Source organism: Ascaphus truei, chromosome 3 (assembly GCF_040206685.1).
Source record: "Ascaphus truei isolate aAscTru1 chromosome 3, aAscTru1.hap1, whole genome shotgun sequence".
Lineage (NCBI taxonomy): Eukaryota > Metazoa > Chordata > Amphibia > Anura > Ascaphidae > Ascaphus > Ascaphus truei.
The window spans coordinates 40,135,194-40,150,863 of NC_134485.1; the positions used below are offsets into that span (position 1 = coordinate 40,135,194).

The window sequence follows — 15,670 nt, forward strand, 5'->3', positions numbered from 1 at the left end:
GTTAACCGAATATCCAGAGGGCCCACTGCAGAAGTCGTGTACCCCAAAGAAGTGTCTGTCCGGTGCCAACAGTGAGGAACCCTCAACCAGTCATCCCAGGGAAGCGGAGCTGGAACCAGTGAGTGACAATCCCTTGACCAGCCCTGAAGACGCCCTGAAAATTGCCAGGCATGACTGTGATCTGCTCTGTGAAGAATTGGAAAGGGAGAGAAAAAATAATGCTGAGCTACAGAAGACTGTGCTCGCAATTTACTCTGCGGCCAAGACCGAATTGGAGGATCTCAAGACACCTAGATACTGCAAAGGCTACTATTTCCGCCATGGATGAAAAGCAGAACCAATCGGATAAAATGGTGGCTACGCTAAAGCGGAAGTATGAGGAGGCACTGAAGCAGATGACAGTCTTCCAGCAAGAGGTTCACACTCTTCGTATAGAGCTTGATGCCTCACATCATGAGACCAACAGCTGCCGCACAGACCTGGAAGTTTCCAGAAAGGAACTACACAGTCTCACTGAGGAGCTGGTCATTGCTAAAGAAACTATTGGTAATCTTGATACAGATCTCAAAGTCTCTCAGAAGGAGCTTCAGACCCTCAACCTAGAGAAGGAAGTCTCACGCCAGGAAAGTGTCATTCTCAAAGCCGATGTGCGTAAATGGAAGGAGGACTGCAAAGAAGCCCTGATGAATACAGAGACTGAAAAAAGAGAAAATTCAAGATTAAAAAGAGAAAACTTAAAACTGAAAGAAGAACATTTTCAGTTGACAGAAGAAGTCAAGGAAAAGTTTGAAGCAGAGCACCGACTGCAGAATCAACTGCAAGGTCTGCATTCACACCTCCAGTATGTTGAGGAGAAGCAGCAAACGCTGCAAGAAGGAAAGCTGCAGGCTGCTAAAGAAATTCAAGTGCTGCAGGAACGTCTGATGACCCAGTATGTCCCCGCAAAGCAGCATGAGAAACTGAAGGCTACCCTGAGCATCACCAAAGCAACGCTAAAAGCCATGTTTAGAACCCAGGTGACGCGGCACAAAAGGGAGCACAAGAAGGTCCAGAAACTGAAACAAGTAAGTGTGGCCCAAGAAAATAAGTTCATAGTGCTCCACAATGCAATAAAAATGTGGAGGCAGGCTCAGAGAAAGCAAAGCATGCAGATAAATTCTCTGAGAAGAGACTTGCAAGACGCACTCAAAAAACAGGGATCTCTCACAGATGAGATTACAGTCCTACAAGGACAAGTATTGACCCTTACTAAGCGTCAGTATCCCACAGCCTCAAAAACCCATGAAGACAAGGGTACAGTGAGAGCTGGGAATACCGGTCATCTGAAAGACAAGGTTGCAAAATGTGAACCACCTAAACAAGCACTAGCAAAACCTTCAGCCACCCAGCAGGCAACAAAAGAAGGTACATGTGCTGAATTAAAACCAGAAGAATCCTTAGCTGATGAAGCTGAAAAGATGGGACATTCTCTGGAAGTGGGTGTGGAATTGCAACTTAATCTAAAAGGGGCTGAACTAACAACCCCATTGTGTGGGAAAAGGGCGGTTTTTAAACGCTCTGCAACTGCTGCCATACAGTATGCCTACAATAAGACGAGCACCCGACGCGAGGGAAATCTCATGACCGCGCACGTAGAAAAGAGACTATACTTGGAGAAAGTCCTCCTCGAGCGACTGAGGGGTGCTGATCTCAAACACCTTCAGGAGGAGACACAAATAAACTGGAGAAAGGGCTCCAATCCCAACAGGACTGAGGGTTCTCTTCCTCCATCCACTCTCATTCAAGTCACTGAGATATCTAGAATGAGAGTGGAAGGATGGGCTTGGCCGTGGCAAGCCCGAGCTTCCCACAAACAGGGCCGGTATGTAACAGGGGAGTAATCCCTGTTCAAGTAATGTGCCTTTAATCTGGCAGTGTGGTGGTTAACTGCTTGTAGTCAATTAATAAACACCACCTACCTGATTGCTTACAAAAGCCTGTCTGTTGAGATAGGAAGGGACTCCTTAGCTCTGAATGAGAGCTGAACTTTGGAGATACAGAAGAGTGTTCTTGAGACTCCCAGGAGAGACTGAACAAGATAACACACATCTCTGGAGCTGACTGGTCTTGAGCTCTGCCCAGCATAGCTGATTGCAAGACACCAAATAAGACTTCTAAACCTGGATGCTGATATTTTCTGTGCACGCACGGGTGCGGTTCCAGGAGAGCAGATAAGCTTACTCTACAGCAAGAAACAGATAAGACTTTCATAATTAAGAGACTGCTTATATCTGCTTATTTCATGCTATATTTTTGGGGCTGGGAGAAATGCTTAACTAATGGAGATGTGAAATAATTGCATAGGATTTCACTAGAAATACTCCCAAGTGAATAGAAGCTTTGTTTCCCCCCCTGTGTTTGGATGATTTCCTGATAAAAAGGAAAAGGCACAATAAAGCCTTATTATAATTTCACCTTATAAAAGTCTCCAATTGTGTACCTCTGAGAACGTCCGTCTACACATATCCGGTGGTTTTAATACCTCCCCTTTATAAAATGCTGGTGAATTTATTTTGCATATCTACTGTATATAGCGTATATCTCGGGTATGTTCAGTTTTGTTCCGAGGTAATATATAAAGGAGTGTTTGGGGGGGTACAGATAATAATAATAATAATAATCATAATAATAATAATAATAATCATTGTTTGTTCTTGTATAACGCTACTAGTTTTACGTAGCGCTTTACAGCGACATTTTACAGAGTCTCTGCCCCATAGATCTAACAATATATGTTTTTTGGTGCCTGAAATGTAGCCAGACTATATGTTTGGACTATTGGGGGAAGCCGCATAATCCTCACTGTAGCATATGGGCCTGGGGCCAGGGGGAGTAGGTATTGACCTGTTGAAGGAGGGGGGAGGAGTAGTTATGTGGCCTGGGGAGGGGGGTTGTAGGTATGGAACTAAGGGGAGGTTAGGTATAGGTTTGAGGGGGGAATAAGTATTGGCCTAGAGAGGGTGGGAGAAGGAAGTATGTGCCTTTTGAAATGGAGGACCATAACAGTGGAGAGCCCAGAACCAACTATGGTGGAAGTCATGTGACCATGTGGGCCTGAGGAGGAGACCTGCCACAGTCAAAGCTTGATGGCAAGGCTAATCCGCACAAGTGCTGGAGGAAGAGGCAGGGCCACCCAGAAGCTGGAGGGAACTTTCCGTCAAGGCTTGCCGTGCCCCACAGAGCCACCGTGCCAGGGATACTTGCCCTAGTCGGCGGTTCTGACCTTAGTGGACCTTTATGAATAGTTTTTGTTAGGTGTAATGATAATGAAAAAGACCTGTATGGCGCCAAGGATGACAACCCAAAGTGGACTGCAAAACTATAGTTTTTCCGTGGATCCTTCCCTGTCTGTTATGCTGATGCGTGGCTCCAGAATATTCTCATGGCACGCAAGCATATATATGGATGATAAAGACAAAACAGGTTACTAATAGTGCATTATCTGACTACTTAGTGCAGATAAAAAGCAGTACTGCAATGGTGATGGACTGAACATCAGTGCTAAGATAACATATTCCATAAGAATATAATTTATTGGGTTAGTAAAACAATAAAATGCTGCAAAGTGAGCTGTGGTGTATAATGAGCTCCAATGAATCCGGATAGGACCAACTCTCCGGCAATGTTAAAATTGAAATCATACTTACAATTAGTCCCCTGAAATTGCGCCTTGAAAGTAGGTTTATTGGTGTCTGGAATCTCCTGACTGTTCCTCCGTGTAGAGCAGTGTCTTCCTCGCATCTCCGATTGACGGCAGCACGCCTGGGGATCAGTCTTCACCTGTACGTCTGCAACCGATGATGTCACCACACTCTGGATTCAGCTGCGGTGTCCATGAGAGTCCAAAAATCACCCTACGCATTTCAAGACCTCTTTGTCTCTTCATCAGGGGTATGGCAGATAATCAGTGCAACCTAATATTTTTACCCACACTTCTAATTTACGTAACAAACTCCTGATAGTGTTCAATCAATATCCACCTGGTATAAAGTCCTTACATTTCGGGACACACATGACAAGGTGCTTAAACATCAAATCTATCAAACACAACATACATATTAACATCCAATATATTTGTACACTCTTAATGACATACTGTAATGTCAACTAGATAATCTGAACATAATACGTTGAATGTATGACATTTGTACATATGTGTTGAACAGTGACAGTTAATGTTTGGATAACCTATTCTTCCATAATTATATATCTATCCTAAAATGAGTACACCCTAAATGAGTCATATTTCTAACTTCTCATTAATCCTCATATTAATGAATGAATTATCCATTTATATGTTTTGAGACTGATATTTATGATTAATATAACTTTCAATATTAGTACTCTTGAACAAGTCAATATTTATACATGTATTGATTTAATTTAAATTAGACGAGTATTCTAAAACTTGCCTGGAAAATCTGGGGCTATCACCAACAAGATCCAGGTACATGCTGCAACATTTCAGTGACATTTCTGCAGAGAGTAATGGCCCATCGGATTAACACAGCAGGGACTGGGAATGAATGGGACTGCCATGGACCCCTGTTGTTAATCCGATGGGCCATTAGTCTGTCTGGAGAAATGTCACTGAAATGTTGCAGCATATACCCAGCATGTACCCAGCATGTAGCTTTGTCACTAAGTGTGACTTGGCTGATTATAGTTAAAAACAAAAAGATCTTCCTGCAGGAAAATACATCTCCCAATATGCCATGGCATCCTTCTATTGCAATAATTGATTGTCTGTGATATTCAAGACCAATATGACTGATGCTCATGACAGACATGAAGAATATGTCTCCTAATAGCTGCTGTGGAAACTTAAAAATGGAATAGGGAGTTGACCATCAAAAGTCGGAACCGAAGGATTATAATACTTAGTCCTTAATAGTCCTTCTTTAATAGAAAATCAGCTCTCTATAATGGCTTGATGTGACTCACTATTGATGAATTAAAAAAAATTGGACATTATAACTATTGGTCAATTGATCATTTTGCTAGCCTGTGCATAATGGGACTGCTCCCAATTTAGCACTCGCTATGTAACAAAATATTCCTCAGAATTACATTAAGGTGGCACTGGAACAATGTTTGTTTAAATATTGAAGACTCACTCTTTTAAAAATACTGCTACAGTAGGTCAAATTCAACATTTAACCCCAATGGGGCCAGTGATTTTAATTCGAAAATCCAGTAGGATTCCCGTTTTGAAATTTGGTTGATCCTATCACACCCCTCCAACTGTTTCCATAGCAGCTATTGGGAGACATATTCTTCATGTCTATCATGAGCATCAGTTAGATTAGTCTTGAATATCACAGACAATCACATTGCAATAGAAGGATGCCATGGCATATTGAGAGATGTGTTTTCCTGCAGGAAGATCTTTTGTTTTTAACTATTCTCAGCCAAGTTACACTATGTGACGAAGCAATAATGATTATGTATAAATTAAATTAAATCAATAAATGTATAAATATTGACTTGTTCAATAGTACTAATATTGAAAGTTATATTAATCATTAATATGAGGATTAATGTGAAGTTAGAAATATGACTCATTTAGGGTGTACTCATTTTAGGATAGATATATAATTATGGAAGAATAGGTGGTCCACACATTAACTGTCACTTCAACATATATGGCCAAATGTCATACATTCAACGTATTATGTTCAGATTATCTAGTTGACATTATGTCATTAAGAGTGTACAAATATATTGGATGTTAATATGTATGTTGTGCTTGTTAGATTTGATGTTTAAGCACCTTGTCATGTGTGTCCCGATCTGTAAGGACTTTATACCAGGTGGACATTGATTGAAAACTATCAGGAGTTTATTAAGTAAATTAGAAGTGTCAGTATAAATATCAGATTGCACTGATCATCTGCAATACCCTTGACGAAGAAACAGGTCGTGAAATGCGTAGGGTGATTTTTGGACTCTCAGGGACACCGTAGCCAAATCCGGAGAGTGGTGAAATCATCAGGGGCAGCTTTGCAGGTGAAGTCTGATACCCAGGCGTGCAGCCGTCGATCGAAGATGCGAGGAAGACACTACTCTACATGGAGGAACAGCCGTGAGATTCCAGTCACAAAAAAACCTATATACAAAGTGCAAGTTTTAGGGGCTAATTGTTAGTAGGATTGTAATTTTAACATTGCCAGAGAGTTGGTCCTATCGGGATTCATTGGAGCTCATTGTACATCACAGATCACTTTGCAGCATGTTATTTGATTGCAGTATTTTATTATTTTACTAACCCAACAAATAATTAGGGAATATGTTATTTTAGCACTGAAGTGTTTCAGTCTGTCACCATTGCAGTACTGCTTTTTCTCTGCACTAAGTAGTCAAAGATAATGCACTATTAGTTTTTGTCTTTATCATCCATATATATGCTTGAGTGCCGTGAAAATATTCTGGAGCCAGGCACCAGCATAACAGACCAGGAGGGATCCACGGAAGAACTATCATTTTGCAGTCCACTTTGGGTTGTCATCCTTGGTGCCATACAGGTCTTTTTTGTTTTGTTATCATATCCATTCTGGTTGTGGAGACAATCAGGTAGACTCGTTAGGCAGCCTATCGGACTTCAAGGACTATTGGAATTGTATCATTATATTGTTCACCAATTTTATATTATTAGTCCTTTTTTTCACTAATTTTCCACTGCCTTGTTAGGGGTTATGCCTTTTATGCTTATCATTATCACTAACGTCCATTATAGTTAACACAATACTCTTTCTGTCTGATAAAAGGACATTATAAAGCTTTTAAAATGCACTTTAAGACATAATGTGACATTAATTTAGGTGTCCGTCATGTTAGCGGAGTACTGTGGAATTGGACCAAAGGTGATTTTATCATAGTATTGGCTGCACTATTAACTGAATAAAGTGTAGATCTTACTTGAGCCATGATTTTAATTTGGATCCTTTGTAAAACCGTTATATTTATATGTGAAAGATGATTTTTTTACTATTGCTTTGCTTAACCAAGTCTTGTAGTGAATGAATGTATCTCTGTCGATAACCAATTTGTCCATACACTAGATAAGGCAAACAGAAAACTGTGACATTTGACCTGTGACATTTGAACTGTGACCATAACAATGGTCGTAAAATACCTTACTTGCATGATATTTAGAACAGTGTCAATTTCTTAAACATTGGCTCTTGAAAATGCATGCGACAATTATTAAGATGTTCAAGAGATAGTGAGAGACAGTTTTACCCTTGTTAACGTCAGTTAACACAAACAATAATGCATTAAATAACACCTATATTATCTTTTAACCACTGTTTTCAATAGCACTACTTTTATATAACGTTCCAGCGTTAATGCAACACACCACGATAAGGGGGCAAAACCGTATGCTACATCTGTGTCTGTATTCTGCACCATTTTCAACAATGTACTGTGCAAAACTTAGTTTTCTGCTAGGTTAATAGAGCTACTATAGCTCCACAATACTAAAAATTCATGGATTTTGTGGTCTGGGCGACTCCAAATCAGTTGTAAGACATAGAAAATAAATCTACCACAAGCATCCTGACAGCGGGCAATTTGACTGTCTGACGTGAACATGTTTGACCTTCTCTGCTGATAAGAATTCCTATCCTGCAGCTCAATCATGCAGGTAGAATTTGTCAATACATTTAATTGTACTGTATACACTTATAGTTTTTATGTTGTTTTTCTTTTCATTAGCTTGTAATTAATACTAAACCGTGATTATATATATATATATATATATATATATATATATATATATATATATATATTTATTTCTGTAGCCATAAAGAAAAAATGACCTGAAATACAACTTTGATAACTATTTATTACATAGCAAATTAAATCCAATCATATAAGATAGGAAAATGAATAGTGCATCTCAATTATAAATACAATTTACTGACACAGATACTCCAAAAAAAAACTGTGTGCAATGCTTTGTACATAAGCCCCAAAAATTATGCATGTATCTGTCAACAAGTCATCTAATTATGTACAAAGGATTTGGGAAATATTTGCGTAAATGTGTATGTCAAATCAATTTTTTCTAATTGGTTAAATTGAATTAATGTTATTTTTTTGGTAGCTCATAATAGGATACAAGTAATATATTTTCTTTGTTTCCAATCTCTTTTTGAGAAAAACTGGTTAACTGATTAAGATGTTTCATTAATTGTGTCAGGAAAAGAGTTCAGCATGCACATATCCAAAGGGTCAAAGACAGAAAAATGCTGGTGCTCCTAGAAGTAGGGAAAGTTCTGAAAATCCCAGAGAGCCATGGAAGAACAGAAGAACAATTCCAAAGCAGGGGAAACAGCTTCGGGCGAGGAGAAATTTTATTCTGCAGCCAACAAAACACAGACAAGCAATCTCTTCAAAGTTCAGGTCTCCTCAAAGACAGATATACAAAGCTCTACTCACAAGTTCATAATGAAGTTCTTCATTTAATGTGACATCCAAGAACAGTGGAATAACAATGTTTCAGGTCCCATATGGGCCTTTCATCTGGTGAATAGAAGAACTGCAGGTCACCCTCACTTTGACAAGACTGTGTGGTATTCTTGGCTGAATTAAATATTCCTTTTGCATAGTCAGTGTGCCCTGCTGTTCTTCTATTCTTTTATTAATTGTGTCAACCATTATGTTATTAAATGTCATTGATAACACAAACGCCAATAACCTTTTATAAATGTATCTCAATAACTCTTTTTTATAACACGAATGCTTAATAACCTTTTTTTTAATTTATCTCTAATTCTTTTTATTTAATTGCAGGCTATTATGTAACAACACCTGGTGGACCAGGAACTAGTCAAAGAGTTCGCCTTTTAAGTCTACCATTAAAACCAACATCAGAGCCATCATGTCTCAGCTTTTGGTATGTTAAATACCATTAAAACAAATACAAGATGTAAGGTTGTATTTATAACATTTGACAAGACTAGAACAAGTAAAAAAAAAAACTTGTAATTCTTTCAACTCATAAAAAGTGGCTCCACAGAGAATGACAACTTCATTACCATTTTGAACAAGGTTAACTAGTTTGTAAAAGCAGAGTCAGCAAGACAATTTTCTTGAAGGATATGGGCAGATGAATAAAAAATGTAATCTACCAGAGTGAAGTTGCATTTTCTTTATCTTTATCTTTGTTTTTCTACAAAAGTTACTGTCGATAACAGAAACAGCACAATTATTGCACCGAGCTTTATACTTTTAATTTATATGAAAATTACATTAAATGCATTCCAGTTCCTCCTGACAGTAAGCATATTCATTTTTTTAATATCCTTATATGATGGAGCTAGAATTATCTGAAAAATGTAAAATGAAAGCAATTTTCATTTTGTGAATACAGGGCAGATCTGAATTTGAAATAAATGCATACTAATAGCTAAGTCACGGTTGCTTGAAGGGATGTGTAGTTTACATCTGTACTATAGTATGGCATATTCACAGAATAAACATATCATACAAAATTCCTTATGGAACATGCAGCTCTAAGATGCCATTATTTGACTTTCCTTTCATTCTCTTCCTAAAGAATAATATTGCAATTTCTTATCAGGAGAATATGCAGCTAAATCAGACATATTAAACTAGTACCCCAATAGTCATATACATAGTTACATAGCTACATAGTAGATGAGGTTGAAAAAAGATGTAGGTCCATCAAGTTCAACCTATGCTAAATTTAGACAACAGATACTTTATCCTATATCTATGCATACTTATTGATCCAGAGGAAGGCAAGCAAAAAAACCCCATTAAGGGGAAAAATTAATTCCTTCCCGACTCTAAGAATTGGCAATCAGATTAAACCCTGGATCAACATCCTTCCCATGTATACTTATTTGGTATATCCCTGTATACCTTTCCCATCTAAAAATATGTCCAACCTTTTTTTGAACAAATCTATTGTATCTGCCATCACAGTCTCCATGGGTAATGAATTCCACATTTTAACTGCCCTTACTGTAAAGAACCCTTTCCTTTGTTGCTGGTGAAATTTCCTCTCCTCCAACCTTAAGGGATAGCCCCGAGTCCTTAGTACTGCCCGTGGGATGAATAGTTCTTTTGAAAGCTCCTTGTATTGTCCCCGAATATATTTGTATATAGTTATCATATCCCCCCTTAGACGCCTCTTTTCTAATGTAAATAAATCTAATTTCGCTAGCCTCTCCTTATATGTTAGATTGTCCATCCCCTTTATTAATTTGGTGGCTCTTCTCTGCACTCTATCTAGTTCCATAATGTCTTTTCTTAGGATTGGTGCCCCAAATTGTACTCCATATTCAAGGTGTGGTCTTACTAGTGCTTTGTAAAGGGGCATAATTATGTTTACTTCCCTTCCATCCATTGCCCGTTTGATGCAAGATAAGATCTTGTTTGCCTTTGCAGCTACTGTATGACATTGGGCACTATTGCTAAGCCTACAGTCTACAAGCACTCATAAATCCTTTTCCATCAAGGATTCCCCCAGTATATCTCCATTTAATTTGTAAGTCGCCTTTTTATTCTTGCATCCCAAATGCATAACCTTACATTTATTTGTATTAAACCTCATCTGCCATTTACCTGCCCACGTTTCCAGTCTTTCCAAGTCCTTCTGAAGAAAAATTACATTCTGCTCTGATTCTATTACCTTTCACAATTTAGTATCATCAGCAAAGATGGAGCCTTTGCTCTCGATCCCAACCTCAAGGTCATTAACAAACAAGTTAAAAAGCAGAGGTCCCAGTACCGATCCCTGAGGTACTCCACTCACGACTTTAGCCCAACCTGAAAAAGTTAAATTTATGACAACCCTCTGTTGTCTGTCTTTAACCAGTTTTCAATCCAGGTGCATATATTATTACTGAGTCCAATTTTCTTTATTTTGTACACCAACCTCTTGTGTGAAACCGTATCAAAAGCCTTTGCAAAATCTAAGTAGACCACATCAACTGCATTACCCTGGTCTAAATTCCTACTTACCTCCTGAAAGAAACAAATAAGGTTTGTTTGGCAAGATCTATCCTTCATCAATCCATGTTGATTATTACTAATAATTTTGTTTTCCATTAGGTATTCCTGAATATTATCCCGTATTAAACCTTCAAGTAGTTTCCCTACTATTGAAGTCAGGCGTACAGGTCTGTAATTTCCCAGTTGTGATCTTGCTCCCTTTTTAAATATAGGCACCACATCTGCTTTACGCCAATCTTGTGGTACTGAGCCTGTGGAAATGGAGTCCTTGAATATTAAATATAATGGTTTTGCTATTACTGAGCTTAACTCCTTGAGAACTCTTGGATGTATGCCATCGGGGCCAGGTGCCTTATTTACTTAAATTTTTTCAAGTCGCTTATGAACTTCTTCCTCAGTTAACCAATTGTTCATTAATACTGCACCGACACACTTTATTTGAGCAAATACCCGGTATGTACCTGGCAGATACCTGGAATGCGCCGCTCCTCACCTCTGACAAGCCCCGTTGCATTTGCCTTCCCAGCCTGGGTTCATGCCTGGCTGATGGGCGGCTGATCTGTTAAATGATAATGATTAGGATTTAATAGGCTGCAATGCTTCGCGTGTCTACCAGATGGCATAAATTCATGAATTGTAATGCAGTATATATATATATACTGTGCAGTATTGCAGCCAGCGGGAATAAAATGCTTCAATCCCTGCCAGAAAATAACTCAATGCACTCGGGCAGAAAACAGTCACAAACCTCAATACACCCGGGTATACCCGAATTCGTGGGACTAGCCGAGCTCGAATAAAGTGTGTCGCCAGTGTATAGAGGTTGTGGCTTCCTCCTGCGGCACTACTATTGAACTTGATTCTTCCCTGGTAAACACAGAGGCAAAGAATTTGTTTAATACCTCACCTTTTCCATATTTCCAATAATCTGCCTACCCACCTCACACTGAAAGGGTCCTATATTTTCTTTTCTCATTTTTTTGTTATTAAGGTACTTAAAGAACTTTTTGGGGTTGATCTTACTTTCTATTGCAATCCTTTTTTCATTATCCATTTTTGCTAATTTGATTGCCCTTTTGCAATTTTTGTTACATTCTTTATAATTCTGATACCACTAAGCTCCATTAAGTCACTTTTAGAGCGCAAAGTGTTCTTAGAACGTGATGTTGCGCTGAACCCGATGCACTAAGCAAGGCAAACAGGCACTTTGCTCTCTAAAACTGACTTTTTTCAGGAATTTTTTCTAAGTCCAACTTTGCTTGTTCGTAACTGTTTGCATTAAATTCTGCCCTTAAGCGGGATGCACTAAGCAACGCAACCTTAGCGTACGCGAAAGTTGCTTTGATCAGAACACGTCAGCTCAAGGCAGACGCAAAAAAAGCTGGACTTATTGCTTTTCATTTTTGCATGAACAAAACCCTTAACCCAGGCCGGCGGGTGTCCCCGGTTGACCCCGTAGGGGTTCCCGAGGGAGCCCGGGGGACACGCGGGTGTCCCCAGCTCACCAAGCGGGGGTCCCCGTGGGAGTCCAGGGGAACCCGTGGGCCTGAGGTACCAATGTGTTACGCCGGTGCTGCCCGCAGACCAGACCAGACCCGTCCCTTATACTGAGGTGGGGATGTATATGTGCACGCACCCGCAGCAGAAGGAGCGTGTCTGGAGTGTGATTTTTTGGCGTTGCCAGGCCAGGTGTGAACAGCTGTAGCAATACTTGCCGGTACCGCTACTGAAGAAGCGAAGTGTTTGCCGTTAGCCAAAAGTCGAGATAAAAGCTGAGGTCGAGGGATGGAAGAAGCTGCAGGGTCAAGAGGGAGCCGGGATCCAGAGCCAGGTAAGTTCATCCGCCAAGCCGGGTCGTAACCTGAATGCACAAAGACAAAGGGAGCGCCAGAATAGACGTCTGTAGCAGAGACTATGTCGAGCGATGTGAGAGAGGCAGAACAGGCATTAAGTACTGTGGCTGACCAATGGTTAATGGAGGCAGGCCTGGAGGTGCCCTAGGAGCAGTCCAGGATTGGTTTCCATAATAGGCTGCCAGGTGATAAGGTTTAGAGTTAACTAGTAACCAGCGTGTGGGAGGGAGGTGTGGCTTCACTGCAAGAGCAGTGAATAAATTAGCTGGTGCTGGAATATGTTCCGTAACAGCAAGGGATGCGTGTGCAGAAGCAACGGCAGGCAGCCGAGCACTAGGCCTGCGTGGGGCAGCAGCAGCCCGACGGGGAGGACGGGGAAGTCCCCTCAGCAGGGAGGCTGGGCGAGGAGGGAGCTGCACAGCCACGGGAGTGGACAGAGGTGAGGGGAGGTCACGCTGCGACCGACGTGACCCCTGAGTCCTCACAGTACCCCCCCTTCAGGGTCGGCGTCAGGACGATCCTTCCATGGCTTGGATGGAAACTTCTTCCGGAAGCTTTTAAGAAGTCCTGGTGCGTGGATGTCACTAAGAGGTACCCAAGACATCTCCTCGGGTCCGAAACCCTTCCAATGAACCAAGAAATGGACTTTCCCTCTGGAGAGATGGGAATCTAGAATGGTCTAGACCTCGTACTCTTCGTTGCCCTGTATGATCACAGGATCTGGTTTAAGAGTGTGGTCCGGGAACAGAGGGCTAGAGATGAACGGTTTGAGAAGTGATGTATGAAAACATTAGGAATTCGCATGCTTGGGGGTAGTTGAAGACGGAAAGTCACCGGGTTGATCTGCTCTATGATAGGAAATGGCCCCAGAAACCTAGGAGTCAATTTGGAGGAAGGGGTTTTGAGGCGGATATTTCTAGTAGACAACCAAACCTTGTCCCCTGGTTTGTAGTTGGGTGCAGGTCAGCGACGGCGGTCAGCCTGGACTTTAGAAGACAGGGAGGCCCTTTGAAATGCAGATTGAATTCTGGCCCAAGAGTCCTGTAGGAGGGAGATGTGTTCATCCACAGCTGGAACTCCAGAGGAGATCTTGGAAATAGGTAGGCAAGCCGGGTGATAGCCGTAGTTAATGAAGAAAGGTGTCTCCCCAGTGGATTAATTCCTGGTGGAATTAAAGGCATACTCAGCCCAGGAAAGCAATTCCGTCCAATCATCCTGGGAGTCAGAGACGAAGCACCTTAAATACTTCTCGAGAGATTGATTGACCCTCTCGGTCTGTCCATTAGACTGAGGATGATAACCCGAAGAGAAGGAGGAAGCAATGCCCAGTCTTCTTGTGAAGGATCTCCAGAATCTGGAAACAAATTGAGAGCCACGATCCGATACGATGGACGTGGGTATGCCATGGATCCGGAAAATTTCTTTGGAGAAAATATCGGCTTGGGCGGGTGAGGAAGGTAATCATTTGAGAGGAATAAAGTGTGCCATCTTGGAAAACCGATCCACGACTACTAGAATAGTGTTCATGCCATTCGTCCTAGGCAGTTCGACAATAAAATAAATGGATATGTGGGACCAGGGGCGTTCCGGGATGGATAAGGGCAAAAGAAGACCATGGGGTCTCTGGCGAGGAATCTTGTTGCGTGCACATACCGGACAGGCCCGGGTAAACTCAAGAATGGATTTGGCAATATTGGGCCACCAAAAGGTACGACGGATGAGATCAAACGTCTTCTTGTAGCCTGGGTGTCCTGCCGAACGGGAAGCATGTCCCCATTCCAGAATCTCCGGAATAAACTTGGCCTCCACGTATAAGGTATCCTTCGGGATCTCAAGATCGCTAGGAAGGTGGCTTTGAGACTTGATGATCCTCTCAAGATTTTTGAATGTAGCGACCGCGAGGATTTTTTGATTGGGAAGGATAGACTCTGAAGTTTTCTCTGGTCTCTCATCAGAAGAATATTGTCTAGAGAGAGCATCCGCCTTGACATTTTTAGTGCCGGGAATGTAAGACAAAATAAAATTAAACCTGGAGAAAAATAACGACCAGCGGGCTTGGCGGGGGCCTAAGTGACGGGCGTTCTCGATGTATAAAAGATTTTTGTGGTCCGTGAGAATAGTGAACGGCTCTTTTGACCCCTCCAACAGATGTCTCCATTCCTGAAGTGCCAACTTGACGGCCAAAAGTTCTCTATTGCCCACATCATAGTTCCTCTCAGCTGGGGAAAACTTCTTCGAGAAAAAACCGCAAGGGTGAAATTTATCCTGGGGAGAACACTTTTGGGATAGGACAGCGCCGGCCCCGCAGTCTGAAGCGTCTACCTCTAGGGTGAAAGAAAAATTGGTGTCCGGGTGTCGAAGAATGGGAGCTGAGACAAAAGCTTGTTTTAGTGTTTCAAAAGCTATGACTGCCTCAGGAGACCAAGACGAAGGATCAGCTCCTCTCTGGGTCAGTGCTGTGATCGGGGCGATGATTGTGGAGAAGTTACGAATAAACTTCCGGTAATAATTGGAAAAGCCTAGGAACCGCTGAATAGACTTGAGGGAGTTAAGTTGCGGCCAATCGATAACGGCTTTAAGTTTCTCAGGATCCATGGCCAATCCCGTGTTGGAAATAATATATCCCAGAAAAGAGGTGGTAGACTGGTGAAAAAGACATTTCTCCATCTTGGCAAACAAACGGTTCTCTCGGAGACGGGAGAGTACAAACTTGGTATGGATGATATGGTCCTGTAGATTCTTGGAAAAGATAAGGATGTCATCCAAATAAACAATTACAAACTGATTAA

The 15,670-nt window shown here is 41.2% G+C and overlaps 1 protein-coding gene across 1 annotated transcript in view; it reads left to right on the forward strand.

The window, feature by feature from the left end:
• TMPRSS15 (transmembrane serine protease 15) overlaps nt 1-15,670 on the forward strand; it is a 275,564-nt gene that overhangs the window by 100,692 nt on the left and 159,202 nt on the right. Inside the window, exon 11 of the mRNA XM_075593956.1 lies at nt 8,839-8,941. Within this exon, the coding sequence (XP_075450071.1) occupies nt 8,839-8,941 (103 nt within the window). The remainder of the gene's footprint in view (nt 1-8,838; nt 8,942-15,670) is intronic.